Source organism: Tripterygium wilfordii, chromosome 21 (genome assembly GCF_013401445.1).
Source record: "Tripterygium wilfordii isolate XIE 37 chromosome 21, ASM1340144v1, whole genome shotgun sequence".
NCBI lineage: Eukaryota > Viridiplantae > Streptophyta > Magnoliopsida > Celastrales > Celastraceae > Tripterygium > Tripterygium wilfordii.
Genome location: NC_052252.1, coordinates 2,469,643 through 2,496,583, shown reverse-complemented (window position 1 = coordinate 2,496,583; position 26,941 = coordinate 2,469,643). Strand labels below are relative to the sequence as shown.

The following is a 26,941-nucleotide window of genomic DNA, read 5'->3' as shown; positions in this document are numbered from 1 at the left end:
ATTTCCAACATCAAGCACATCTAACCTAAAGAGTTCGCAAAAGAGAATGAGTCAACAAAAGAGAGATTCTCTACAGAAACGACTAAGCTTGTGATAACCTTATCCAGTCCTTGCGGGCAAAGCTTCTAACAGCGGATCCGATCTGAGAGTTTCGAAATTCGTTTATGATTGTAGAGTTTACAATTTGAGTCCAATTATTTATAAAGTGTGTCACATCACATCATATTTTTGTTTTTTCATTTTTAAAATTTGTTTGATTTTTTTCTCTACCAATAGATGTGAATGGTAGACTTTAGAGAATTGCAGAGTACTCAAATCTTGTAACCGCATACTCATCTATTTAACAATTATCCGAAACTCTGTAAAGATTTAAATTAACAGGTTTTGAAGCTCAAGTGAATCAAATATCGTGCTGGTTATGTCGATATTACTTTCTAAGTTGTGTGTCTAAGTATATTAAGAAACTTTGCAAGGAATTAACAGAGGCAATTAATTAAACACAAACTGCTTTATTTAAATGTCTATTACAAAGACACGTAGTAATACACCATGAAACTTCTTAGAGCAAACAACAACAATCAAATTGAAACACACACGAGAAATACCCATTCTAGGGCAGTCTACAAGATCAAACTTCGTAAAGCAAACAACCAACAGCTTCTCAGCCGAGATGGTAAAGACATATATTTTATGATGAAGTGATTTCGGAGATTCAGTGACGATATGGTAGCCGAAAGGATGAGCCCATTTTGGTTCAATCTCCTAAGATTTCTGTTTGTTGGTCTTTAAGAATTGCATGAACCACTCGACAGAGTTCTTTGCATACCTTTTGAAGCTGTCTTTGTAGTCAATGTAATAGAGACCAAACCTAGTTGTGTAACCATCTGCCCATTCAAAGTTATCCATCAATGACCATGCAAAGTAACCTTGAACATTCACATTGTACTCGCTGTCAAAAAAACAAGCAATTAATATAAGTATTACACAAATAATTAAGCACACAAAAATTACTATTCATCAATCAAACTCACTTCCTTGATCTAAGAACATTCCAAAGATGACAGCGATAGTACTCCTTCCTCCAAGGATCGTAAAGAGCTTCATTCAGTGTTAGCGAAGAATTGTCGGCCTCGCCAATCCCTAAACCAAGTTTAAGTTCAATAATACAAAAAAATAATTAATTAATTTGCTTCCATTGCGTATAATACTATGCTCTAGATAATTTGGGGACTGGACATACCGTTCTCAGTGATATAAATTAGTGAAACATTGTAGGTATCCTTGGTATAGTTCAAAAGATATCGAATTCCATTAGGATAAATATAAATCCACTTCGAACCAGTTGCCTACACAGATTTGTTTCTCTAATATTAATTAATCAAATTCATTAAGCTCGTAATAATTACAAATATGTTTTTGAGTACGCACCTGTGGACCAATTGGTATTCCTTCGCTGTTGTCTATCAAATAAGAAAGAGGAATTGATGAACATTATATATATAGTTAAGAAGTAGTATCAAGAGTAAATAATTAGTTTTATACATACTATAATGCACAGTCAAATGTTGGTCCGATGTATAGCTGATATCGCTAATTGTGTCGTTATAAGCTGCATAATATGTTGTGTAGTAATTCAACCCAAGAAAATCAATGGATCCTATTAGCATTTTAGATTGTTCAGCTGTGAAAACCGGCAAACGATCCCCGACATTTGTTATCATACTTTGTGGATACTTCCCAAAGGTTATAGGACCCAAATACCTACCAAAAATAAATATATATACAGTTATTAATTTGTATATTAGTAAAACAAAACGTAGGTGATTTATTTATATACATATACATATATACTCACCAACCAAACATGAAATCTACGGCGGTCGATGCTGCTACAGAGTCAAGAGGATTCTCAGAGTTATAAGGCTCGAACCAATACGAAATTAGGGTTATCCCAATCTTCCCCTTTTGAGCTTCCTAATTAGATTCAATAACAATAAATGAAATTAATTAATTAAACATAATACACTTTTGAATATTTCATTAATTAATTTAATCATCTAATTAAATAATTTTATTACAAATTTATTAATTTAAACAAACCCCACTATCTGATAAAGTTTGTGTCGTGTACTTACTTGATATTTCTCCCGATATAATTGGACAGCCGCTCCATGAGCTAGAAGAAGATTGTGAGTCACAATGTAAGGCTCGGTGGATGAGTTTCCGGCTTGGCATGCATTATTCATAAATTTCGAGCACCGGCCTGGTGCGAACGTGCCAAGATTGTACCCGGAGTTAGTGTAACTAACCGGCTCATTCAAAGTGATCCAATGTTTAACTCGATCGCCAAATAACAGGAAGCACTGTTCAGCGTAGTCTTGAAAATCACTCCTGTAATTATAAGATGAAAAGGAGTATTGCTTAATTTGTTACACAGGTATTAGGTTTTCTTGAAGTGTGATTAAATAATGTGACACTTACACAATGTCATAACTTAAAAAGTTACCATACTCCTCGTCCAAGGCTTGTGGAGTATCCCAGTGAAATATTGTAACAAAAGGAGTTAGACCTAGAATAAATCACCATTTAAGTAATAAGAAATCGATATCGACTTTAAGCAATCTCTTCATATGAACATTTTTTTGGGGTTCGTATGGAAATGCAAAATATTAAATTTTATAATCCATGAAAAGTTGGAAAATGCAACCATTCGATATGATCTCGTCGATCAGATCATTGTAAAATGCAACACCCTCCTCGCTCACGCTTCCGCTTAGTTTGCCATCTGAATTATTTGAATTAACAGTGAAAATAATAACATATACACAAATCTATAAGTATTCTTAAAAACATATTTGGCACCTTTTTTTTTTTTAATGATTTAAGAAGTCTTACTAGGCAATAATCTACTCCATGAGATGGAGAATCTGAAGGAGTCCAAGTTCATTTCTTTTATTCTTTTGATGTCTTCCTGTAATCATAAATGTATATGTATTGTTAGTCTAAATGAAGAGTCGTGCAGAAAAATCCTCAAACGAAGAACAAACAAAAAAAATTACAAGTTTTCGATTACCTTATATCGGTAATAGAAATCCACCGCAACATCTCCATTGCTTTGATCTGCTATTCTGTCTGTAATTTTTCATCAATGTTTAGAAATTGATAGATGTATCTATAATAGTTTGACCTTTGTAAGAAACCCTAGCTCATATAAATTATATAGAGACAGAGACAGAGACCTGGATAGGTATGAGTAAAATTGTCCCAGATGCTAGGACCTCGACCAACAAATGCTGCACCTTCAACCTTTTAACATGAATAAAACACAATAAGCAGTTAAGATTAATGCAGTATATATGTATATATGTGTTTGTGTTTAACTATGCATTATTGTGTGTGTCAGTATGTAAATGAGTGTGTGTGTGTGTGTGTGTGTGTGAGAGAGAGAGAGAGTGTTTTAATTTTTAGAAAAATTATTATTAATGATACGAAGGAAGAGAGTGTATATATATATATTTTATGGACGCATGCATGCATGCATATGTAATTGATACCTGATATGCTGCAGTAGCAGCACCAAAATGGAACTTATCAGGGAAATTAGAGCTATCGAAATATGGTGCATCACAATATTGAAGCGGATCAGCTATCGATGAATCGATTAGAAGAGAGAACCATAATAAGCTCACTAGGACTAGCACAAGTGACCTAATTATAACAGCCATAGTTGCTAAAATTAAGGTTTCAGAACTGCTTGTGGTTTTGGCCTTCATGGTTTAGGCCCTTTATATAGAGATTGTTGAGCCAAAAAGGAGGAAGTGCATGTGATTAAAAGCACTCACTTCAATACTGCTGCTTTTGAATATGTTAATTCGTTCTCTCCCGAAGATTAATATTCCCTCGATTCTTGGTAACTGAAATAGTACAAGTATTATCACAAAATAAAGCTGTTTAGGACTCCAGAGTATCATGATCTGAAGAGTATCATGACTAAATAATCCATGCGTTCTTTCTAAAATGGACTTAATTAGTCTATATATATATACACACACATAGCAGCCCGCGTGACAGATTGGATCTTGGTATGTGTGGGTTAGGCATACATACTCACTTTGATTCTATGCTTGAGATTATATTCACAATTGATCTGAGATATTTATTGGGACGTAATGTTGTCTTCAGAGTTTACCACTCTTGGGTGGATTCTCCGTCACCAAAAGAAAATTCGTGATCTAAAGAATTATTTTGTTTTTTCTAGTATGTCGCGGAAGACTAGAATGATGCATTAACTTAATTATGCAGACATCATATCAGGGGGAAAAAAAAACTTTAGATAAACATGGGTTAGGGTTTAAGGTTAATTAAATGAATGAATGAATTCAAAGTGAATAGTAATTCCTTGTTTTTTTTTCTGATATGATATTCTTATGATTTGTAAAACTGCCAACTCCCCACTTTATGCACAATTTTTTTTTCTTATTAAGTTATTTCTCAAATCATAAGAATATCATATCAGAGCTGTAATGTATAGAAATACATGCAATACTAAATAAAAAATGTATTCAAGACTGTACTGCTGCGTCAGAATAAGTATCTGATTCCCTTCGGAAAACTAAAAATCAGTCCATGTATTAAGATGTTAATTATCCAATTAATTAAGAATAGTTTTCTAATTAAAGTTGAGAGAGTGTTAATTATATAATAGGAAATGCACATTGCGGAAGCTTTAGCTTTAGTAATTAGTTAATTAACATGTATCACGAATAAATCTGGAGTAAAGTTGAGGGAGAAAATATAAAGTATGAAAAAGTCCTTGATATTTGGAATCAATTAATCTGATGAGTTTTTAGACTTTTAAGATGAGTTTCCCTTTCATCTCTTTCTCCATCTCTCTAAAAAAAAAAACTCACAACTCTCCCCCTTTCCTCTCTTTTTCAAAATTGATTGGGAAGGAGGAAAGATCTGACTCTCCTCCTCCTCCCAAAGGTTTGATCTGCTCTTTCTCAATTTAGATATGTTTCATTTTATTTTTATTTTTTCATGTTTTTGTGTTGAATAAGGATTTTGTAGGACTTCTCTTCTCCAACTATATATAGATCTCCTCCATTGCGGATTTTAGATCATTGACGTTTCTAGTGTGCTCCGACGACATATACTCGGTTTTATAGTGATGAGATTTTCGGATCTGGGAGAAATCGGCATCTCTTTGCTGTAGATCCATTTTTGCAATTTGTGTTACTTTTTTCTATTTAGTCTTTGTTATCCGGCGTAGATCGGTGGAGTACGGAATCAATAGACAGTCATCCTGCGATGTAAGATGTAATATGGTGTCGTTCGGGAGTGTCAGACAATGACCATCTTTGTGTTTGTATTTTTCAAAAAAAATTTAATCCTCTTGGTTGTACTCCATTGTTAGTCATCAGAATATTTGAATGATTTGCCTCTAATAGCATTCACATCGGGATGACTCCGTAACAAACTAAGACAAAAAAAAGAATTACATTAGAACATGATTGTAACAAACTTGCGGTACGTATATATAAATCAATACAACACCTTGACATATTCGTTCCAGGTATCGAGAGAAGCTATTATACACTTCTTCCCGTCATCCCAACCAAATCAACTTCCCCCTTTGTTCGCAAATCATTTATTTATTTTCTTAATACTCTACCACACGAGTCAAAATTCTAGTGTGGTGAAGAATTCATAACAGATGAATGAGAATATTCAGATTTCACCTCCATAAGAGATGATATGATGAAGAAATCCAAAACATTCCTTATTTAGCACAAAAACAGAAATAAAACTGCATATCCATACAATGAAATGGTAGATTTATGGAAGAGGAAAGCTAAGGCAGGAGGCTCATCACCGTCTTCCTTCCCTTGTCTTAAAAGTTGAGAGATTTTTAAGAGAGAAACCTAATTTTAGAATTGCGAGCTTACCGGATTGTGCTTTTTTTTTTTTTTTTTTACCTTAGTAATTGGCATGTTATTGGCCACATGTGCTCATAAATTTTTAAATAATTAAAATATTGTATACTTATTAGAATAAATTGCATTTTTGGTCACCGGCCTTTTTACACTTGTTCTTAAATATACATAAGGCCCCACCAAATGAAAGCAAATGACGCCCATAACCCCATCTAATCCCTAAAAATAAGTCCTATAGATCATCTCACACCCAACCGCCGTCAAACCAAATACTTCATGGGTCATGGGCTCCATAGCTACTGCTGGGCTATCCAAAGGAACAAAGGTGAAATTGTGTCAAATAATCACTTCGGTTAGAAAAATAGTTTATTTCTGTTAAGAATTTATCTACGATTGACATAACTCAATCGAGTGGTATATAAATAAAAATTCAAACTCCGTTTGAAAGGGATGATAAGACTCCGTATAATATAAAATCACCCTTTAATAAAGTCATCGAGTGTTTGAACGATTTTAAAATTTTCGGAATAGTATAACTTTATACAAAAGTGATTCTTATACGATGCAGACCATATAATATTAAAACACGTCCAACTCGTTTTAATTTTATATAAAGCGCTTAGTATGAGGAATAACATGTCAAATGACAAAAAAGATCATCACTCTCACTTTATTATATGGAAAGAAAGAAAAATTATTATACTATACAAGCCGAATACCAGATTTTTTCAAATATTGGATATGATTAAATTATACATCAACTTATCTAATGATTAAATTATACATTGGATAACAATATTATACTATCATATACGGAGCTCCAAACGGAGTTTCAATCTCTCTCACACACCCAATGCGTGTGCGAAAGAGCAACCAAAATTGTGTGACTTCATCCATCTATTACATTAATCTTATCCTGAAGCCGAGAGAAAGTTTTGCTGATTTTTTGAGCTACCACATCAGTAAGGTTGAAGACTCACAATTTTGACATGTGTACATGTGAAATTTATTTTACTTTTAAAGTCTTTTAAATTGTGTTTATTTGGTTTGATTTTGTTAATTTGGTATGACAATTTCCTTACCTTAATAAGGCCTTAAATTTAACATTTTTCTTGACCCAAATAAATTAATTGCTCCCATGATTGACATGGAAATTTCGTTATATAAGACATTTTAACGTTCCGGACAAAGGCCCTTGAGCTTGGTTGATTCCTAAAATATTATTTTGATCGTGACTTCAACAACGGTCAAAAAAATTATGATACGACAACTCTTATTGATAAATAGATGTTCTCTCCTATATTTTACCACAATATATATGATTAATACATTATATTTAGGTGATTATCAACTATCATTTACGGGGTAACAAAGATGTATGGAAAGCTTGTTATCTACCATGAAGCGCTGTCGTTTTACACGGATGCGCTCTTCATGGCCAAAACCAGAGCGCAGAAGATCGCTTTGCATAGTAACAGAGCCGCTTGTTACTTGAAATTGCACGAATTCAAAAAGGTCCCCTGCTTTTCTCTTGTGCCCTCAATCTTTTGTTGTGATTTGAATCCGTTAGTGTAGTTTCAATGATTTAGTTATTAGGTTCTTTTTCTGGGAAAAGGATTTGCTGGAATTATTCCAGCAATTCCACCAGATCTACTCCCTTGAATGGTGTGGGTGTAGTGTTGTCAAATCAATGCATTGTTGCATTGGATGGTGTAAATATGATGAAATTCCTGGAATAATTCCAGCCCCCTATCTGTGCTATTTTGAGTTTTATTTATGTGATTTGATGGATTGATGAGAAGTCGCGCTGTTAATTCAGACTGAGTTTGATTTGGAGGATGTGGTTTTCTATGTTAACTGTGTAGGACTTTTTGATTCACGAGATTAGTGACATTATTGTTCAAACAATAAGGGCTCATTTTCCTGATGCAATAAAGAATACGAGACTGAAAAGGGTTCACCTTTTTTAACAAATTAATACGGAATAGCGGACCAAGCTTTTATCCCAAAAGTTTAGGGATTTTATTTTGACTAATGTTCATAGGTTTGGCAAAGTTTTATGCTGGCTGCCGACTTACCGCATTAATATTGTAGGACAGTAGGAGCCATATTTTACTAAAACAAAGATCGTCTTCCCTTTATGCTCTAGGAAGGTTGGGCGCATTACTAGATTTGCGCTCTCTAGGACCTGCAGTGTTGGCAGGAGTTTTGTGCACTAAGTTTGACTTGATTGGCATATTGATCATTTGATGGCATCTTGAACAATTAAGAGAATTATACTAGATTTAGGTACATTCAGATACATGCCTTGCCCTTACAATATCGGTGATTTAAAGCAATCATGCTCAAATGTAAATGGAGCACACATGTGAGTTCTAGCTTCAATCTTAGTTCTCATTTTCCATCTGAGATATTCTGCTGAATGTTTAGGATGTTGGTTCAATCTGTCCTTTTAGTATTTATGTGTGTTCTTTGAGACTTTTAAGTGAAATTCAGCTTATGTTGTTACTTATAGGCAGCTGAGGAATGTACATCTGTGCTTGAGCTTGATCACAAGCACACTGGAGCATTAATGCTGGGGGCACAAACCCTAGTCGCCCTCAAGGAGTACCATTCAGCACTATTTGATGTGAACAGGCTAATGGAGTTAAATCCATCTTCAGAAGTTTATCAAAATCTTGAAGCTCGTTTGAGGACACAATTGGTATCCCTCCCCTTCCTTTTACCAATAATTTTTCTTATGCCATAGTCATACTGTGCACCGTCATTATAATTAACAACATTATCATCGTTAATAATCCAATATTTTGATTTGACTTCGTGAATGCTTAATGGAAACTATTGTAGTCCTCTATGAGGATTATCTTTGACATATAATAAACGTTATTTATTTTTATTCAAAACATATTAATGCTTACTGATTGAAGAATTAAGCATTGGCGGAGTTCAATCTAATTTTTTTTGAGCATTGGCCAAGGTTGTAATTTTGTCATAAGTACTCTACTAGTATTCTATTAAAAATGGTTTTTATTTTGCTAAGGAAAGTCACTTCCTCCAATACCTGAATCTGAAGCTGAATTGGATGAAGAGCAAGAAGATGATGCTGTAAAAAATAAAGACGGCAAAGATTTACAAGATGGAGCAGTTTCAATAGAAGACAGCCAGAATGTGAAGCCTGACAATGCTATGATAAGTGCTGAAGTTATAGTCCCTAGAGCCCCAATCATCAAGGAATCTTTTAAACAAGGTAGAGACCAAAAACCTGAGCCTGAAAAGATCAGTGTTACTAAAGTGGTTTCTCCTCAAGCACAGAAGACCAAGGAATCATCTGAACAAAAGTCCAAAGGATGGCAAGCAATCCCAAAACCGAAGGGGCACTCTGCTTTGGATTATGCACGGTGGGACAGAGTTGAAGATGACTCTAGCGATGAAGATGACGACGACGATGATGAGGAAGAGTCTCAACCTCAATATCGCTTTCGTGTAAGAACTGTTGGTGTGCAACCAGTGAAGTAAAATTGGATTATTTGCAAACCTGCTGATATAGGTGACAGGACTTATGTCACTCATTACCTGAATGACTTTTAAAGAAGAAACCTGGATAAAACTCTTTCGGATATGGGTATCAAGTTGAAATCTTTTGGGGAAGGGGAAATAGTTGCTGACTTATGTGGTATAATAAGTTGGTTTTTCATGCGTTATGTCTAGCGAAACTTCACTGCCAGACTACAGCTGTTGCCAGAATGCTGCATTTATGATGCTCTGTGCTACTAAACTATGTCGACAGCAGACGCAACATGGACACAGATTGGCTACCTTGAGAAAAATGTAGTTGCAATGTTCGTGCCACTATGACGTTGAAGCTCCCATTATTTCTCTGATTGGGAACAGTACGACAAAATTAAGTGAAGACTTCAGATCTTCCGGTTAGCTGCCATTGGAATAACGAGTTCTAAGCTTCCAACGTTTCTTCTCTCACTATGCAACTTCTAGACGGATAAATAAGGTTTGTGCTTGCCATATTTATCAATCCACTTGTAGCATAACGACAACTGGAAGAACAAAGCTGCAGTAGCAGATCCCCTTGTCATATTAGAGTATTGGGATAGGAATATGGTAGTACTGCTGATGTCTGGTTTTCTAAATGCATGGTTAAACGTGAAAAGTTGTATAGGCAGAGCGTACCAATTTGTCTAACTAAAATTTTATGAACATTGTAGGACTTGGATGAATTGATTTCTAAAGCTCCATTTGTTTGACAGAAAGCCCAAGATTTAAACATCTGGAATTTGCTGTGTTCTCGTTGGCATTCATGAGCTGTATGCGTAGAATGGTGCGTTAGAAATGAATTGCATTAGGTGCATTTGGGTATTGTGCTAATTCTTACTGCATTAAAGTTGAAAGCAAAAGATAGACAGCATCCATAATATATTCCATATGCAGGAAACAACATTAATCTCTGATGCATGGTAAAGTTCAAGCTTATTCCTCCCATTCAGTAGTCATTTATTCCCAACACATGATTTATGGAGATAGGAATGATGATGAAACTCCTAGAAACGATCAATCATTCTCATCACTGCATCTGTAAGTTCTCCGAATACCCCAATTTCATAGAGAATAATTGTCGCAGTTGGTAATTCTTCACTGAGTTTTTTTGTGTCAACCTGGCAGATATTGCAATTCTGAGATGCTTCAAGCACAGAGGTAGCGGCTTTACCATATTCACCGATTGTCAGGTAAGCAGCCACATCGGACAGATACTTGTTTGCTGTTGAGAAACCCTTGGAGCAAGACTCGAAAACATGCTTCGAATCCTTATCTTTGGCCTTACGAGCTAATTTAGTCGTTTCGGTGACCAAGATGCTTGAATGGTTGCTTAAACAACGCACGACAATGATGGCAATCCCAATTTGATCAGCAGTTTTGGCTTCAGGGTCAGATTCCACACATTGAAGGCATGTCGCTGGCACATTTGCATTGTGACATTGGTTTTCAATCAAGCTATGATCAGCTTGAACAAGCTTGCAGGTTTGGTGAAAGAAGGTAGGAGACAGAATGAGCAGTATAAGAAGAATGAGGAGATAATGAAGTGAAATATAAGCTGCCATGGATGCTCTGAAAGCCCAAGTTTTTAAGGTTTGTGTTTGATATAAAAGAAAAACTTTCAGACTCTATTTATAGACAGGATACAGGTCCTCCAGTCATTTATTCCAGTTAAAAACTAAAAAGTGTGAGCTGATCAAGATTAAAATATTTTGGATGGCTTTGAACCACTGATTTTTTGAAACAGGGGAGGGGGATTTGAACCACTGTTTTTGGCTTCATTAATCGTTTTATAATCAGTTTGGCATTCATAACTGATGGAAAATCAATTGGTAGATGTAATTATGAGTCAATCTTTTCTACATTTCTGGTAGTTTTCTTGCATCAGAGGATTATTACATAAAAGGAAAATCTAAGGTGGTGTGTGCTTTTGGACTTCATATCTATTTTCATTTTAATTTTGTGAATTATCATTGTTGTTGTTTTTCAAGCTTAATTTGTCCTAAACTGAAGAATGACTGGAAGACAAAGTGTGTAGGGCTCCCATATCATCACAAGAATCATCCTTTTCAACAGAAAAAATGTCAGTACATGAAGTTCACTACTAACCTGTCAAAAACAAGTTACTCCATAATTAATTATTAATGATGATTATCTGTTAATTTTTCTTATTTTGAGAAATTTAAGTTGTCTTGTTAGCGTCCATATTTAGACAAATGGCCAACGTGATGAGGTTCCACTAATTTCCACCATTATCTGTAACGCTCTACTTGCTTGGTTATCTTAATAAGAAAATGTCATGTATTTATTAACAATAAAAACTATTCATGTGAATTTATTTTTTATAATCCACTTCATGAGCGAAAGTTAAGTTGACCAAAGTTACGTATAATTGAAAAATAGTGGGGAAAAAAAAAAACTCACATTTTATCAATTTATCTAACTAATAAGTCTTCGTCTTTCGGCCCAAATCCCAAGAGCCCATATGAAGTCATTGTGAGATCAACCACATTAGCTCTTGTAAAGCGATCCTGTATCCTATTTTGTCGAGACGAATCTAGACGAAGGAAACAATACTTTTCAAGGGATATGGACAGGTTTTTGTTGTATTTTTTATTTTTATTAATTAAAAAAATTTATTCATAACCGTCAGATCTTACTATCAAGATCTAACAATACACAAAGTGAATATATTATTAAAGATCGGTTCATAAAGTGAAAGATGTTATTAACCTGTTACTACTGCACTGATGGAAAAGTGTAAATAATTATTCAAAACAAATATAAATCATGTAATCAATTACTTCTTTTTTCTGAGAAGAATGTAATCCATTACGTTTTTGCCTTTTGCAATTCGAGAAAACGTCATGATTTTTGCAGTAAAGTTTCAAGTGAAAAGTAGGGAATAAGCACGAAGCATAAAAAATAATAATTACGTAAAATAATTGTATATAGTATATACCGAGTCCGAGGCATCTCATATGACCGTTGTACGTGGCAGAGATGAGAAAACAAAGAACCAGGAGGGCTGACTCGTCATTACATCATCACCGCTATGGGGATTTTCGTCCAAGCATAAGTATTCAGATCCCCGTAATCAATCCGACCGTTACAATCATTCAAAAAACTCACACATGCACGACCGTTAAAACCTAAAATTCAAATCACATGAAATCAAAATCCCACTGTTTCTCTCCCTCCTTCAATTCCATTGATTCACATTTGCAGTATTATTACATAATTCATGGCAGATCATAGCACAAACTCTTCAATCATGGAACCAAGGCCCCCACACCCACTTCACCAAATCGCGGAAACACCCACTCACAAGCTCCTTCTCAAGCAATGGCTCAAAGAGGAAGAGCTAATCCTCAACAGAATCTCTCTGAAAGAGACCCAAATCGACTCGGTCCGCAAAGAAATCACGCAACTCTACATCTTCTTCTTCCTATTCCACTCCCTCTCTCTGCTCCTCCTCTTCAGTTCCTCCTCCAGGGACCCGACTTCTTGCCGTAGATCATGGATTCCATCAGTGATTTTAGTGCTCTGTTCTTTGGGGATGGTATGGGCTGTTCGGTACAAACTGGAGACTGAATCGCACTTGGAGAAGTTGTTGGAGAGGGAGAAGGAGGATGGGAAGCTGTTGGGGAAGTGTGTGGAGGAGTTGAAGAAGAAAGGATTGGAATTTGATTTGTTGAAGGAAGTCGATGCGCTTCGGAGAGCAAAGAGCCTGAGAGTTGAAGTGAAGGTTGTGAAGAAATGGTGTGCTAGAGACTTTGTGACTCTGTTCTTCTTCTCTGTTTCATGTCTCGTTCTTGGATTGATGAGGGTTATTTTGTGTAATTAGGACCTTCTGGGAGGGTAATCTGGGGATTGGAAATGGGTTCAATGATTTCTATTGATGGTGATTTTGTTGATTGCAGAATAGTTTGTTCTGCTTGTGAAATAATTACCGACTTTGTTATCAATTATTATAGTCATGAATTTGTGACACTGTTTTTGTTCTCTGTTTCTTGTCCGAGTCTTATGATATCTTGTTCTGCTTCTGAAAGGATTGAGAACTTTTTATCATGAATTTTAGTCTTGAACATTCAATTCATTACTATACATGAATTTAGGAGCAAGTGTCCTCCAAGTTAATTAATAGATCGAGGAACATTACTCTCTCTCTCTCTCTAAACACTTCCAAATCTGCTTTGTCTGAGAGGAGGACTGAGGAGGGACAAATCTTCTTCATCTCTTCCTTCTCCCTAGGGTGCACATGGGTCAGGTTGGGTCGGATTTTGGGAGAGACCTCATCCGACCAACATAAGTTCAGGTGAGTCTTTATTCAACTCTTAACCGACCTCACTTAGGTTAGAGGTGGGTCGGGTTCGGATTAGTCGGATAGGGTTGGGTTTGAGGTCAGGTCGGGTTGTAAAAAATTCATTCATGCTAACAAATTCATGCTGGGTTAGTGGCTTAGTGCCTTAGTGGGTTAGGCCTTTGTGTAATGGATTGGGTACTCAAGTCTCAAACACAAAAACAACTAAAAAAGTATTAGGTGTTAATATTGACCATACCAATATAAAATGACGTTGTATTATTAAAATGGGATCGGGTCGAGTTATAGCATAACTCTCATTCGACCCGCATAAGATCGAGTTGCCCTTTAACTAACCCTTATTCAACTTTCAACTATACGAGTATCGGGTCAATGAGGTTGGGTCAGGTCACGTTAAGGTTTTATGCAGCCCTTCTCCTCCTCTAGTCTAGTTAAGTTAATTTCACTACTTTCCTTGTTTGTAAATACTTTTTTTCAATAATAGATTGTCACTATGACTAATTTGCATGGATCACGGTTGATTGACATCCTGTATTGCGGAGATTTTCGTGGATCGGTTGGTATGATATGTTATTTTGATCGATTGCTGGATTGTGGAGTCGGGATGTCAACTAGAGCTTTTGATTTTGTTTCGTATGCACGGTTATACCCCGGTACATGTCTGGTCGTCTCTTATACAAAGTGGTGTTCTCCAATCTGATCCCAATTTGCTCAGGTCGGTTTTGATGACATTGGTTGAGAGAACCTAATCCCAAGCTAGCGTCAAACCAGAACAAAAAAGTGGCCAAAAACAGACCAACACGGCGTTAACATGTTGCACAATGCAAGGAAACAATTCTGAGGCCAACTGCTGGTTTTTTAGTGGCCGAGCGGTAGCCAAATTGAAGCTATTGATTTGACGCAGACGGAGCAGTTTTACCCCAGTTTTTAATATATAAAGATTAGTGTCAGAGACCTTGAAAGGAGCAGTTGTGGAGTTGCTTTCTTGTTTCTTATTTAGCCACCTGATCTATCAAATTCAAATCAGGGAACAAACCCCTGCGACTCTCTCTCTCTCTCTCTCTCTCTCTCTCTATATATATATATATATATATATATATATATATATATATATCGAAACAATGCATAGGCTCCACCCTGTTTTTTGGCTCTTCATTATGCTCACATATTCACATACTTACAAATTCAAAGCTTGAAATTCTTGAAATTGTATTCTGGATATTCCTTCTAAATATTCGTTAAAGTTTCTACTACTATTATTGAATTTTCTAGGTCTTATTTTCAAGGGAAAAAAAGTCATTAGGTTACATCATCAGTTATATTTGTCCAGACATAATTGGATCCGGGGAGGTCCAATGTTTAAAAAACACTAATTCCAACCAATGCACCATTTTTATACATAAAAAAATTTTAAAATACTTAAAAATCTATAAATGTATAGTATTTTTAGCATGACGAAATGAATGATATATTTTTTGTTCAAAAAAAAAATTCATCGCGATCTAAAATTAAATGTTTTGAATTTATATCCAACGATATAGAATTATCGTGTATTTTTCACGTTGAGTTTGATTTTTGTTTTGAAAAAAAAAATACTATTGAATTCGTCAGTCTAAATGTTACATATTTATGATTTTTCTAAACTTTTAAAAAATTTGGGTGCATTATTTTTCAACACTTGAGCTCCCCAATCCGACATCATTTATTTTATATAGTCAAAGTTAATATTAATGAAAAAACAACCTGATGTGGACTTAAATTAAACGCCTTTTCTAACCTAATTATGAAACATTTAAAAAGTAAGTAAATAGCTTCAATTGTTCAAATTTTCCATGATTGATTTAAATTATAATTTCAGTATTAATATTTTTTGCTTATTAAACTTTTAAATAGCATGAGCATATATAACCAATGCATGATGGCATCATGAGTCATCACCATTTGGTTTATAAATTATATAAACAAATAATTTAATAGATGAAGATATCATCTCTCATATTGTCTCCATCAAGCCTGACTCATCAAATACAAATCTTGGAAGGAAATCCTAAGAAATTGACATGATTGCATACTTATCTTCTCTTCCTACATTATTATACCACATTAATCCTAGTTATTTATGTCCGAATTAGAGGAAAATTCCTCACTCACCTACTTCATTCAATATATTTGATTATTTTAAACTCAAAAATTCATCACAAGTTTCTTTACTTTTCTCCATGTTTGAAACTTGAAACAAAACCCACAATGCTTTCGGTATCAAAGGGATATGGAGCTCGACAATTCATTTAGAATTGTAGAGCTTACAATTTGAATCTAATGATTTAGGAAATGTGCAACATCACACTACATTTTCGTTTTTGTCATTTTTAAAACTTATGTAATTTTTTATCCACCGAGACGTAAATGGTAAAATCTAAGGAATTGCGGAACTCGAAATCTATATCCCAAAGCACACCATGGACAAATTAATTGCACGGTTGGACCCAAAAGAAAAAGAGAATAAGTATTTTTAAGGCTGTGGTCAACCATTGCTGAGTGTAGTGGGCCAATAACAAGAAAAAATTGCTTCACACAAATTTTTGACTAGCAATTGTGATTAATTACGAGTCAAAAATTGCCGTAGGGGGTTGAGTACGGTTGGACTACCTTAATTGTGTACAATAAATTAAGTCCAATTCATTGAATTATAGTCAAAGCTTAAATTGTGACAAAAATTTTCTCTTACTATCCTTTTCATGAAACTTGTTAGACCAGTTAACTCCTTTCTAGGGTTAGAGCTTCTTCTCGGTGGGTGAGCTTGATTTTGATTTGTTGACTAAAAAAAATAGAAGGAAAATAATATATATTCCATTTGTTTCCTTGACATTTCGAGAAGGTTAACACACTTGTAGTAAGAGCAAAATGCAATGGGTTATTTTTAATGGTCCAATAAAAATCAATATTTAGTTTCATCTATATTACACAAAAAATCAAGTCAAACATGTTTTACAATACAATCAAATCAACAAAATGTATATTTCAATATAACCGTATCAGTAAAACATAAATTTCTATATATTATCCCTTCCCACCCAACATGAAGGCCGATAATATTCAATGCCTCCATGTTGTCCACAACGAAAATACACCAAAACACAAAATTTCAATACAATCACATCAGTAAAATACATCTTCTAATACAGTCACATCAACAAAACACAAAATCTCATACATTTTTGTTGACTCAATAAAATTTTACCATTGTGGTTGTTATACAATACTTAAAACATCAAACGTTTATATGTCGCATAAAGTAGCGGTTGTCATTTTTACTAAAAAATAAAAAATATATATATATGTGATTTATATATGTGATATATATATATATATATATTCAATAAGATACCACAAGCATGAGTCTAAGTTATTCTCATGTTATTCAAAATCTTTTTAAGTTATTTAATGCGTCATGTTTAGGTATTCATGATGTATTCCAACACTATTTTTCAATAAGGGTCCCTACTATCATGGTGGGCACGTCATTAAATCGATGTTGTGTTGGTATTGCTGAGATACATGGCGACACAATTGTGGGGTACACACACAATCATAACTGCTTTAACTCATTTCCCACAAGCCAACAAAATATAGATATTGAAGCACTCCATTTCATGCCACGATAGAAAACGTTAAACTTAGTACCAAGAAAATAGCCTATGAATTTATAAACGTAGGGTATACCCGAGTAAACTAAACAAATAAATACATTAAAAAATTATAAATATTGGATTACATCGGATTATACCTTATTACATTGGAATACAAATTATACAAGGATATATCCGAATAAACTAAACAAATAAATACAAGAGGAAAAAACTCGAGATAAGCAAATACGTCAATTTGAGTAATATTCCAAACATATATGGACGTAGATCTAGATTAAGATCTATCAAAAATCATGCATGTCTTTGATTAAACTTGTTGCGTGAAATCCAGAACATGCTGATGGGCCGCAGATCATACACCACTCTTGAAGTAAAATACATATTAATTTTGGTTAAACTTCAACTGAAACTTCATTTTTTTTCTTTCTTTTTTTTTAATTTCACTAGAGAGAAAAAGATACTGTTAAATTAAAATTATTGGGTCTAGCCTGTCATGACCCAATAACCAGATACCATGTACATGTACACCTCTAATATTAATTTTAAAGAAAAAATTTGTGATTTTCTTTGAAATTGTCAATTTGTCATCCCTAGATCTTATTAACAATGGTGGATCTGAAGAAAGTGGATCAAAACTTGGACAGTTTTACGGGGAAGAAGAAAAGGATTGCGTGTGACGTGTGCATGGGGCCCAGTTAAAGACAACAGTGCGTAACTCCATGTCAAACTCATCAATTGCGGTGCGGTCTTGTACGGAAAACCATCAAACACGAGGCAAGTAGGTCGGTGACTTTAGTGTGTTCGATTGTCTGTACGGCATATGTAATAAATATTCCGTATTGAATTGGGTACCTCGTGGGCTCCACCACGTCGTCTTGCCCCATACGCCATAAGCCCGTTGCATATGAGTTCTCGGGGGCTGTTGTAGGGGCTGCTGTAGTAATAACTACAACAGCCCCAACTGTAGTTTTTTTTGGGTTTCAAAATATTTTTATTTTTATTATAAAAAATTATATATGTGTAATATTTAGAGTAACGATTCCAACGACATATTTTTTGTTCGAAACAAAAATTAAATTTAACGTGAAAAATGCATAACAATTTTGAACCGTTGAATATAAACTCAAAACATTCGATGTTTCGATCGTGATAAATTTGATTTTTTTTAGAACAAAAAATATGTCGATGGAATCGTTAGACCGAATACTAGACATATATAATTTTTTAAAAATAAATAAAAAATATTTTAAAGCCCAAAAGGGCTACAGCAGCCCCGGGAACCCGTTGCATATCCGTTGTGGACTTGGGCCCCATCTCTCCCTCCCATCTCACCATTATGATCCATTTATCCTACTTTTGGTGATTGAATAATTCTCACAAAAATTAGACTGATTTTCTTTAATATAAATTACATGTTGATTAATATTACATGTTAAATAAATATGCACCTTAAATTTAAGTAGATATCTTATATATTCGAAGTAGGGGTTATATACTCCCTTGAATTGACTTGATTGGTTTAGTGTACGATAGTTAATATTGCATATTTGAGTTCGATATATTTATTTAGTGTACACTTGAATGATAGTGACTATGGATTTTTACAATAAAAAGCGATGATGATCACTTAAGATTACATACCCTAAAACATATATATCTTATATTTCTAGTTAATTATAAATTAAGTATACAAGTTCAAGGGTTTATGGACCCACAAGAGCTTAGTAATTGTACATACATATAAGCCATACATTTATAAAAACAAATTTCTATATAGATATACATGTAGGTGTTCTCTAAGACAGAAACTCAAGTTGCTTTCATGCATCGCCCAACCAAAAGCATCATTCTTTGAAGGCAAGTAAAGAGGTTTGGTGGCAATGTTGGACTTTTCTTTGAGTTTTAATTTCTAACAACTAACCCCCCCCCCCCCCCCCCCTCATTTTTACATAAATTAGATCTAGAAGCTCCCAGTTGTGATAAATATATAATATATATATCATGAATAGACCTTTTATAGTTTTATTATTATATTAGCATCCCAAATAACAATATTTAGACTTAGCAACCGTAATTAATTTAGAGATCATATATAAGAGCAAATTAAACTGGACGTAAGTATATTTTGTTTTGAAATTTGGTTAATTTTAGGAAAACACTATCTTTTATTTGCATAATTGATTACAAATCATCGATTAAATGATTGGTAATCAAAAACCACCGGATATTTCAATAAATCTTGTGCTTCTTGTTTCATGTCCTTTAATTTTGATGTATGACAATTTTCTTAGTTACTTTACTAATTAGGAGAGTTAGTCGTTTTCTCGTCTTAGAAGTTTTGGTATTAATAGGAATTCTAGTTAAATAATTAGTATTTTAATTTTATTATTAGTACTTTTGATAATTTAATATTTTTAGAGTTTCTTTGTTTTTGTTTAAATAGGGTTGTAATTGGGATGACAAAAAAAATCAATCCGAGCACTATTCATAAGATACTAGGTCAATTAAAACCCGAAAACCGATCCTATAGGGTTTGAAAACGGTTTTGGTTTTGATTTTGAAACTCGTTACAGTTTAGGATCAGGTTTGGTTTTTGATGCCGAGTTTAGGGTACCCGAACCATTTAATAAAAAAATTGAATTATAGTAATAACATTATAAATCATATATATATATATATATAAAGGTATATGATTAGGATGCTAAATTTTAACATGAACAAGCATATTAAATAAAATAATATAATCGAATTACAAATTATATATTCAAAATATAACATGATAAGTCATATTATTTTTTAAGAAATTGAATTATACATTTATAGAAAAATTTTAAAAATTTAAAAGTTAAATAGTAAACGGATACCCGATGGTAAACAGTTATGGAACGGTTTCGGTTTTGAAAATTTAAATGATTTTTTAAACAGTTTTGGTATTCACTAATTGAAAGGGTATCCGACTCGTTGTCATCCCTAGTTGTCAACCGTCAAACTAAGTAATCTTTGAAATAAAAATAAGCATGCGCTATTTAGAGTTTTCTCTTTGTTTGTTCTTTTTTAAAGTATTGATGTAGACCATACCTTTAATCTCTTTCCGTTCCACGATAAATTTGAAGAAAAAAGAAATTTATAAGAAGTTACCATTATTCTAGAAACCCATCTACATAATTGTACGATTACATAGAAAATCATCGTATTAAGTCACTGATCAACGAAAGCAACCCATGATTTCAAACGATCAATTATATGAATCTTCTTTCTCATTTTCTTTAATTTGACCGAAGAAAAATATAAGAAGTTTCAATTATATATTCTTAGTAACCCATATATATATAGAGTCTTGTTTTTTTTTTTTGATAGGCTATATAGAGTCTTGTTTGTAGATAGTGACCTCATGAGTGTCTTTGAAACGAAAGTTCTTTGCAACTTCTGCTTAATAAATTGTTCATATATGGTTAGCTTGATATTATCAATTAGTGTATTCAATACCAACTCATATCAACAATCGATCTATTCTTCTTTTTTTTATCAGGCACACCAACACAGATTACATACTACACCATGATAGACCAAAAAAATGATCTGGTGGATCATGATCACTATGCAACCAGCATTGGAAATCCGAAAGAAAATGTGTAGGAATGCTGCTCGAAAACTTCAAAACAGCGACCCATTTAGCAAAAACATCCGTCTAGACATTTTGTTGTCTGCTAATCTTCACAATACTCCAGTTCTGCTAATCAATTAGTGTATTCAATACCAACTCATATGAACTATCGATCTATTCTCTAGATACTTTGAAATTAACATTAGTCATTGTCAATCTATCTATAATTTGGTTTTGATTAATCGGGTTGTGGTTAAGTCTCTGCTTTGTGACAGCTATTGAAGGAATAATGTCCAGTTAAGAGATCTCTTCGCTGTACAACTACTTGTACGCGGTCTGAATGTGTGAGAAAATGTGTTCCAATGATCGTATTCAGATTTCACAAATTCAAACATTAAACAAATATATCATATTTTAATTATTATTTTATTATAATAAAATCTTTTTTAGACCCATTTTTAAAAATATTAAATAATGAAAGATTCTGAATAACAAGTCAAATAATTGGATACCTGCATATCAGTTGATTTTTTCTTTAAAAAAAAAAAAAAAACTTGATTACAGGTTGTACAGTTTGGTTAGTTTATTTTTCTATTAAGGTAGCAGGTGTGTGAACACACATTAAATAATGAGTTCAATGTAACTTTCATTAATAAAAAATTTATTTAGTTTATTAAGATAAAAGGATGGATCATGAAACATTAATTCTTGCCACTTAAATAATCAATTAATTAATTCATCAATGATTTAAGAAGTCATTTTATGTAAGCAATACGTAATTAATGGAAAATTTTCGCCAACTTTGACATACTAATACACATCAAATTAAAACGTTCATGTAAAAGAATTAAAGAGAACCCAAAAAAAAAATGAAAAGACCACCATTAGGGATAAGCATAATAAAATAATTTTTTTTTTTTAATTTTTTTTGAAAGTAGATTCTATGAATATTGGCTATAAATAAAAATTTTGGCCTTGCGTCTAATCTTTTTCATCAATTAAGGCGAAAAGAGTTCATGAAAACGACAATGGCTTCCCCTTATCTCATATGGTCCAATAATCTTATTAGCTTAATTGATAAACACACATATACATACAAATACACACACACACATATATATATACAATTGCACTAATTAACATTAATTTTGTCTTTTCCTCATCGACGTGTTCATACGATCAAATTAGACTATTAAATTGATTAATCAATGTATAATATTTGATTAATAAAGAATGCTTGCCTTATCAAACAAGTTTCATTTCATTCATATTGCAATATTGCATGCTACACCATTCATGTACCTTTCCTATCATGTGATCTTGCTCTCAATTATGTACAAACTATTTCTTTATCTTCCAAAATTAATTAATTGGTAATATTATATCCTAAATATTTTTATTTATTTTCTTAAAAGAAAAAGAAGAGGACATAATTTTTTTTATTTACATATATTGTTTTCAAAATGATCAAAAACAATATATATATATATATATAACTTAATATAATTTACAAAGCAAACACAATATCCACTACAATAGAATATGCTTATACCTATTGCTAAAAGACATCTATACCTGCGGTTTTAAAAAACCGCAGGTATAGTTTCGCGGTTACAAGTCAAATTTTTTTATAGTGATTACTTTTTTTTTTTGTTACTACCACTTCTTTTAAAGTGAGAATTTTGTATCTAAGTTCCACGTAGATCTTTATGACATCGATTCACCTTTTTATCCCTAAATACAAAACCAAATCACCAAAGTACTTTTAATTAGTGTGATGAGTCAAATTTAGGATTTATTTTTGGCCAATCCAACTCCTCCTAGAAAAGGCTTTGCACTCTTTTTCTACACAACAAATTGAAACAAGTAATATTCATAAATTTAAATTCTTGGAACAAAATCAAAAGGTCGTAAAGAAATATATGAAATGATGGTGACTTGACTTTGCGCAAATTAAATGAAACCAAATCCTCTACACCCAAAACATGAACCCCTTCACTTTCCTTTGCCTCCTTTTACATGTTGCTTCAGTCCAAAAGAAACAAACAAAATCATTATCATATCACCTTTAATGGATTTGTTTAACAATATCCCCACTTGCACTACCCATAGTGTGAGCAACAACCACATTCAGAAGTACCCTACACGGAATCAGGGTAAATCGATGGTATTTATCAGGTGGTATGGTCCCAAAGTGTTTGCGAGAGATTTCGAACCTAAGACCTATAAGTTTACTTGGAATAGTAAGAACCAACTCTACCAACTCCTTTGGATCAATGGATTTGTTTAACAATATTCCCACTTGCATTACCCATAGTGTGAGCAACAACCACATTCAGAAGCACCCTACACTAAATCAGGGTAAGTTGCTGGCATTTACTAGGTTGTGTGACTCCAAAGTGTTTGCAAGAGGTTTCGAACCTAAGACCTATAAGTTTACATGGAATAGTAAGAACCAACTCTGCCAACTCTTTTGGATTAATAGTTGAGTTGATTGTGGATAAATTTCTTTTGTTAAGAGACATAAATTTAGAAATTGAGGTACCTGTCGGGTGAAAACCATATATATGCCTAATTTAAAGGTGGATGTTGCATGCATTCACTTTGAATGAGAATTTGCAATCCTCTTAATTATTTTATTTCTTCTTTTTGAAATTTTCTAAAAATTTCAAAAATTGTTAAATTACTTGTACTTATTTTGTTTGTTATTTAGAACGAGAGATTGAATCTAAATGCTTCAGAATTTATGTCAAGTTTTGAAAGGGAAAAACTAATGGGTTTTTTTATTTTTTTATTTTGTTCATTTTAGCATTGGTTAAGGCACGTGTGTTGAACGCGCGTGTTGGAATGGTGAGAAGGAAAAGTGACACATAGGCAGAAGAGACAAAAGGCGTGGATGAAAGAGGGAGTCACGGAACTGTACTGAAACGGACTACGGAAAACAATACCTTCTCTTTCCGCCAATTGCGCCCCCCAAACGTCTCTCTCTCTCTTCTTTGATTGAAACAATTATTATGCCATTTTATTTTATTTTTCATATAATTCTATTTTCTAATTATTATTTATCTAGTACAATATTTTTAATTTTGAGTATCTATCTAGGGGTGCCAAAAAAAAATCAGTTTTAGATCGGATAACAACACGTGTTTAAGAAATATTTACATGTCCAAACCCTAATCCGAATTAAATTTTGGATGTACTTAATTGATCAAACCCGGATTGATTTTTAAATCCGGACAAGTAAAGGGATAAGATTTATGTGTTTATATCTGGACCTGGTTTTAAACCGAAAAAAAAATTTGTGTTTGGATCCTAATTTCGAACATATAATTTATGTATAAACTTGATTTAATTCGGGTTCGAATAGGACAATGTTATGATAACCCTAACCTTATCATCTAATCCAATAATCCACCATATTATTTTACTTTTATTTTTTAACCACCTTGAAATCTTCTTTTACATGGTAAACGTGAATAATAAATTTGATCTAACGGGGTCACCAGATTGTTTGACCTTAACGAATATTAATGAGATTGTTATATTTAAATTGGAGATTTTTTTTTACCATGAATATCATTCTCCCAAATAAGGGAATAATTAGTGTTGGAATATATATATATATATACAAATATTTAGAATTTTAATCAAAATATCAATTTAATCAATAGAGTTGGAAAAAAATATTGGAATTTAATTTCATACCATCCATTAGTCCATGCTTTATTGCTTAATGCTTAAATTTTGCATATAGAAAAGAAAAAAAAATATTCTGCCTTCACTCCCCACCAAAACATTCACCATCCTCATTTTTAAACTATTAAAAATTTAAAATAATATCACTCACTAATTTAAAATAATATCACTCACTAATTGTACCTGGCAAGTACTGTACCTCCCTCTTTCTCTCTCATCATCACCTTTCAATGTGTTAAAGTGTTAACTCACCTTTCTTTATTCCCTCTCTTGCGCTCTTATATATATATATATATATTCCCTACCCTCCCCACTCTCTCCATACAAACACACTCCCTCCCTCCCTCTCTCTCTCTCTCTCTCTCTCTCTCTCCGGTCTCCATCTCTCTATCCTTTTCTATCTAAAAGTTTCAAGGTCTTCAATTGATTCAATTTTTGGGTCTCAATTTTTCTGGGTATCTTCGATTTCACTTCAAGAGTGTCTCAATTTTTCTGGGCATCTCTTAATTTTGTAGATGAAGCACTTGATACGAAGATTGGCTCGGGTTGCCGATTCGTCGCAGTACAGTCTGCTTCGATCCGAATCCCAGACCCGGCGTGGATCCGACTCTTCGAAAACTGCGGCGGCGGCTAGGAGAGCTGAACAGATAGTGAGGTCGAGGGCCTCTTCGGCCAGAAGAATCGGGCGGACGAAGTCGGTCCCGGAGGGTCACGTGCCGGTGTACGTCGGAGACGAGATGGAGCGGTTCGTGGTGAGTGCGGAGCTGCTGAACCACCCGGTTTTTGTCGGGTTATTGAACAAATCGGCTCAGGAATATGGGTACGAACAAGAAGGTGTGTTAAGGATCCCCTGTCACGTGCTGGTGTTCGAGCGAGTCATGGAATCGCTCCGACTCGGTCTGGAGTCGCGTGACCTCCAGGATCTGCTAAGCTCTTGCTACTCTGATGAGTTATGATATTTACTTTTTCTCGGTAGAACAGTAAATTAGGCGGGCCGTCGAGGTCTTTTTTGTAAATACGACCATTAGCCATATATGGGAAAACAGAGAAGAAGAAGAAGAAGAAGAAGAAGAAATAGAATGTTTTAATTTTGTTTTTGTTTTTTTAAATATTATTGCTGTTTCTGCTAGTTGGTGTAAAGGACTTGCCAATGCAACTCAGAAGTAATGTTAAATTTTTTTTTTCATACAGTTTTGTTTTTGGGGTTTTTTTTCCCCTTCCTTTTTTCTGTTTGTTTCTTGAGAAAATATGGCCAAAATTTTGTGAACCGACAATTAGGAAGCAAAATTCGTAGAAAATCGAGAATAATTTAATGGTCATTGGTTAATTTTGCCCAACAATATAGTAGTTTTTTTTTTTTTTTATAAGCCAACAATATAGTAGTTTATTTTCAAAATTTTGCATAATTGTGAAATAAATTTTATAGAATTTATTAATTTTGTTTCATGGAATCAAGGGATAAATGGAGTGGTAATTTGTGATACTTGTATCATTATTGGAAATCTGGTTGAGGATATTATGAGAATATGCCATTCAGTAGTCACCAGTACATAAATTTTGATTACATCAGCTCACTTAACTATCTTTAAGTCGTAGAGTGTTAATGTAAATAATTAAATTTCCATATGAAATGATTCATCTCCAGCTAATTCGGTCATAAACTTTGAGTGATTCAACATAAAAAAATATTGTATAGATGAGATGGCAAAATCACAAAAGGATAATCTCAAAACAACACTTGTGTAAGATGACACCAAAAGGGAAGGTGATGATGATTAAAAGACCAATGAGAGGGGAAGAAGCCTTGGATGGCTTAATCCAGTTGCCAAAAAATAATGACTATTAAACAAATCATGATTAAAACTTGATTACATGCTTAAGTCAGGGATGTGTGTCTCTCACCTAAAACCAAAATGCATGTTGGCATGATTAGTGCCTCAACTTACCACATCATCCACCCAATATGGTTAGGTAAGCTGCAGTTGTGTGCCTGCTAATTATCATAAACACTACTTAATTTTCTATGGTTTTGTATGACAGATTATTTTGTCAGTAGCATATTTATGCTGATAGTATTTGGTTCAATTTCTGTTGGTATCATATATGCTGTTTAAAATGTTGTGATAAAGATCGCCTCCTCCGCCTTTAAAGATTTATCGCTCCGCCTTAAAGGTTCTCATGTCAC

The 26,941-nt window shown here is 33.6% G+C and overlaps 5 protein-coding genes across 6 annotated transcripts; 3 read left to right on the top strand and 2 right to left on the bottom strand.

Annotated features, from left to right (window-relative positions):
* Nucleotides 1-762: 762 nt before the first annotated feature.
* Nucleotides 763-3,725, bottom strand: LOC119987691 (beta-glucosidase 24-like). Its single transcript, XM_038832611.1, has 13 exons — nt 3,555-3,725; nt 3,240-3,306; nt 3,074-3,132; nt 2,896-2,971; nt 2,708-2,785; nt 2,482-2,569; nt 2,136-2,391; nt 1,856-1,974; nt 1,543-1,761; nt 1,429-1,453; nt 1,241-1,346; nt 1,032-1,140; nt 763-949 (listed from the first exon to the last, which is right to left on the bottom strand). Exons 1-13 carry the CDS (start codon nt 3,723-3,725, stop codon nt 763-765), a joined length of 1,560 nt encoding a protein of 519 aa, XP_038688539.1.
* A 3,570-nt stretch (nt 3,726-7,295) lies between these two features.
* Nucleotides 7,296-10,515, top strand: LOC119988099 (sperm-associated antigen 1-like). Of its 2 annotated transcripts, XR_005465542.1 has the most exons (4): nt 7,296-7,451; nt 8,452-8,640; nt 8,982-9,942; nt 10,380-10,515. XR_005465542.1 is itself a non-coding variant. In XM_038833014.1 (3 exons), the coding sequence occupies exons 1-3, from the start codon at nt 7,311-7,313 to the stop codon at nt 9,450-9,452; spliced, it is 801 nt and encodes a 266-aa protein (XP_038688942.1). In that variant the 5' UTR covers nt 7,296-7,310; the 3' UTR covers nt 9,453-10,235. The 2 variants fall into 2 exon arrangements, 1 of the variants encoding a protein (XP_038688942.1); XM_038833014.1 differs by lacking the exon at nt 10,380-10,515 and having other exon boundaries at nt 8,982-10,235.
* On the bottom strand, nt 10,306-11,408 carry LOC119988100 (pectinesterase inhibitor-like). The gene has a single exon (XM_038833015.1). The coding sequence runs from the start codon at nt 11,045-11,047 to the stop codon at nt 10,490-10,492; it is 558 nt and encodes a 185-aa protein (XP_038688943.1). The 5' UTR covers nt 11,048-11,408; the 3' UTR covers nt 10,306-10,489.
* A 1,181-nt stretch (nt 11,409-12,589) lies between these two features.
* Nucleotides 12,590-13,489, top strand: LOC119989798. The gene has a single exon (XM_038835501.1). It carries the CDS (start codon nt 12,727-12,729, stop codon nt 13,327-13,329), a length of 603 nt encoding a protein of 200 aa, XP_038691429.1. The 5' UTR covers nt 12,590-12,726; the 3' UTR covers nt 13,330-13,489.
* Nucleotides 13,490-25,076: 11,587 nt separating this feature from the next.
* On the top strand, nt 25,077-25,946 carry LOC119989488 (auxin-responsive protein SAUR71). The gene has a single exon (XM_038835056.1). It carries the CDS (start codon nt 25,272-25,274, stop codon nt 25,710-25,712), a length of 441 nt encoding a protein of 146 aa, XP_038690984.1. The 5' UTR covers nt 25,077-25,271; the 3' UTR covers nt 25,713-25,946.
* Nucleotides 25,947-26,941: the final 995 nt, after the last annotated feature.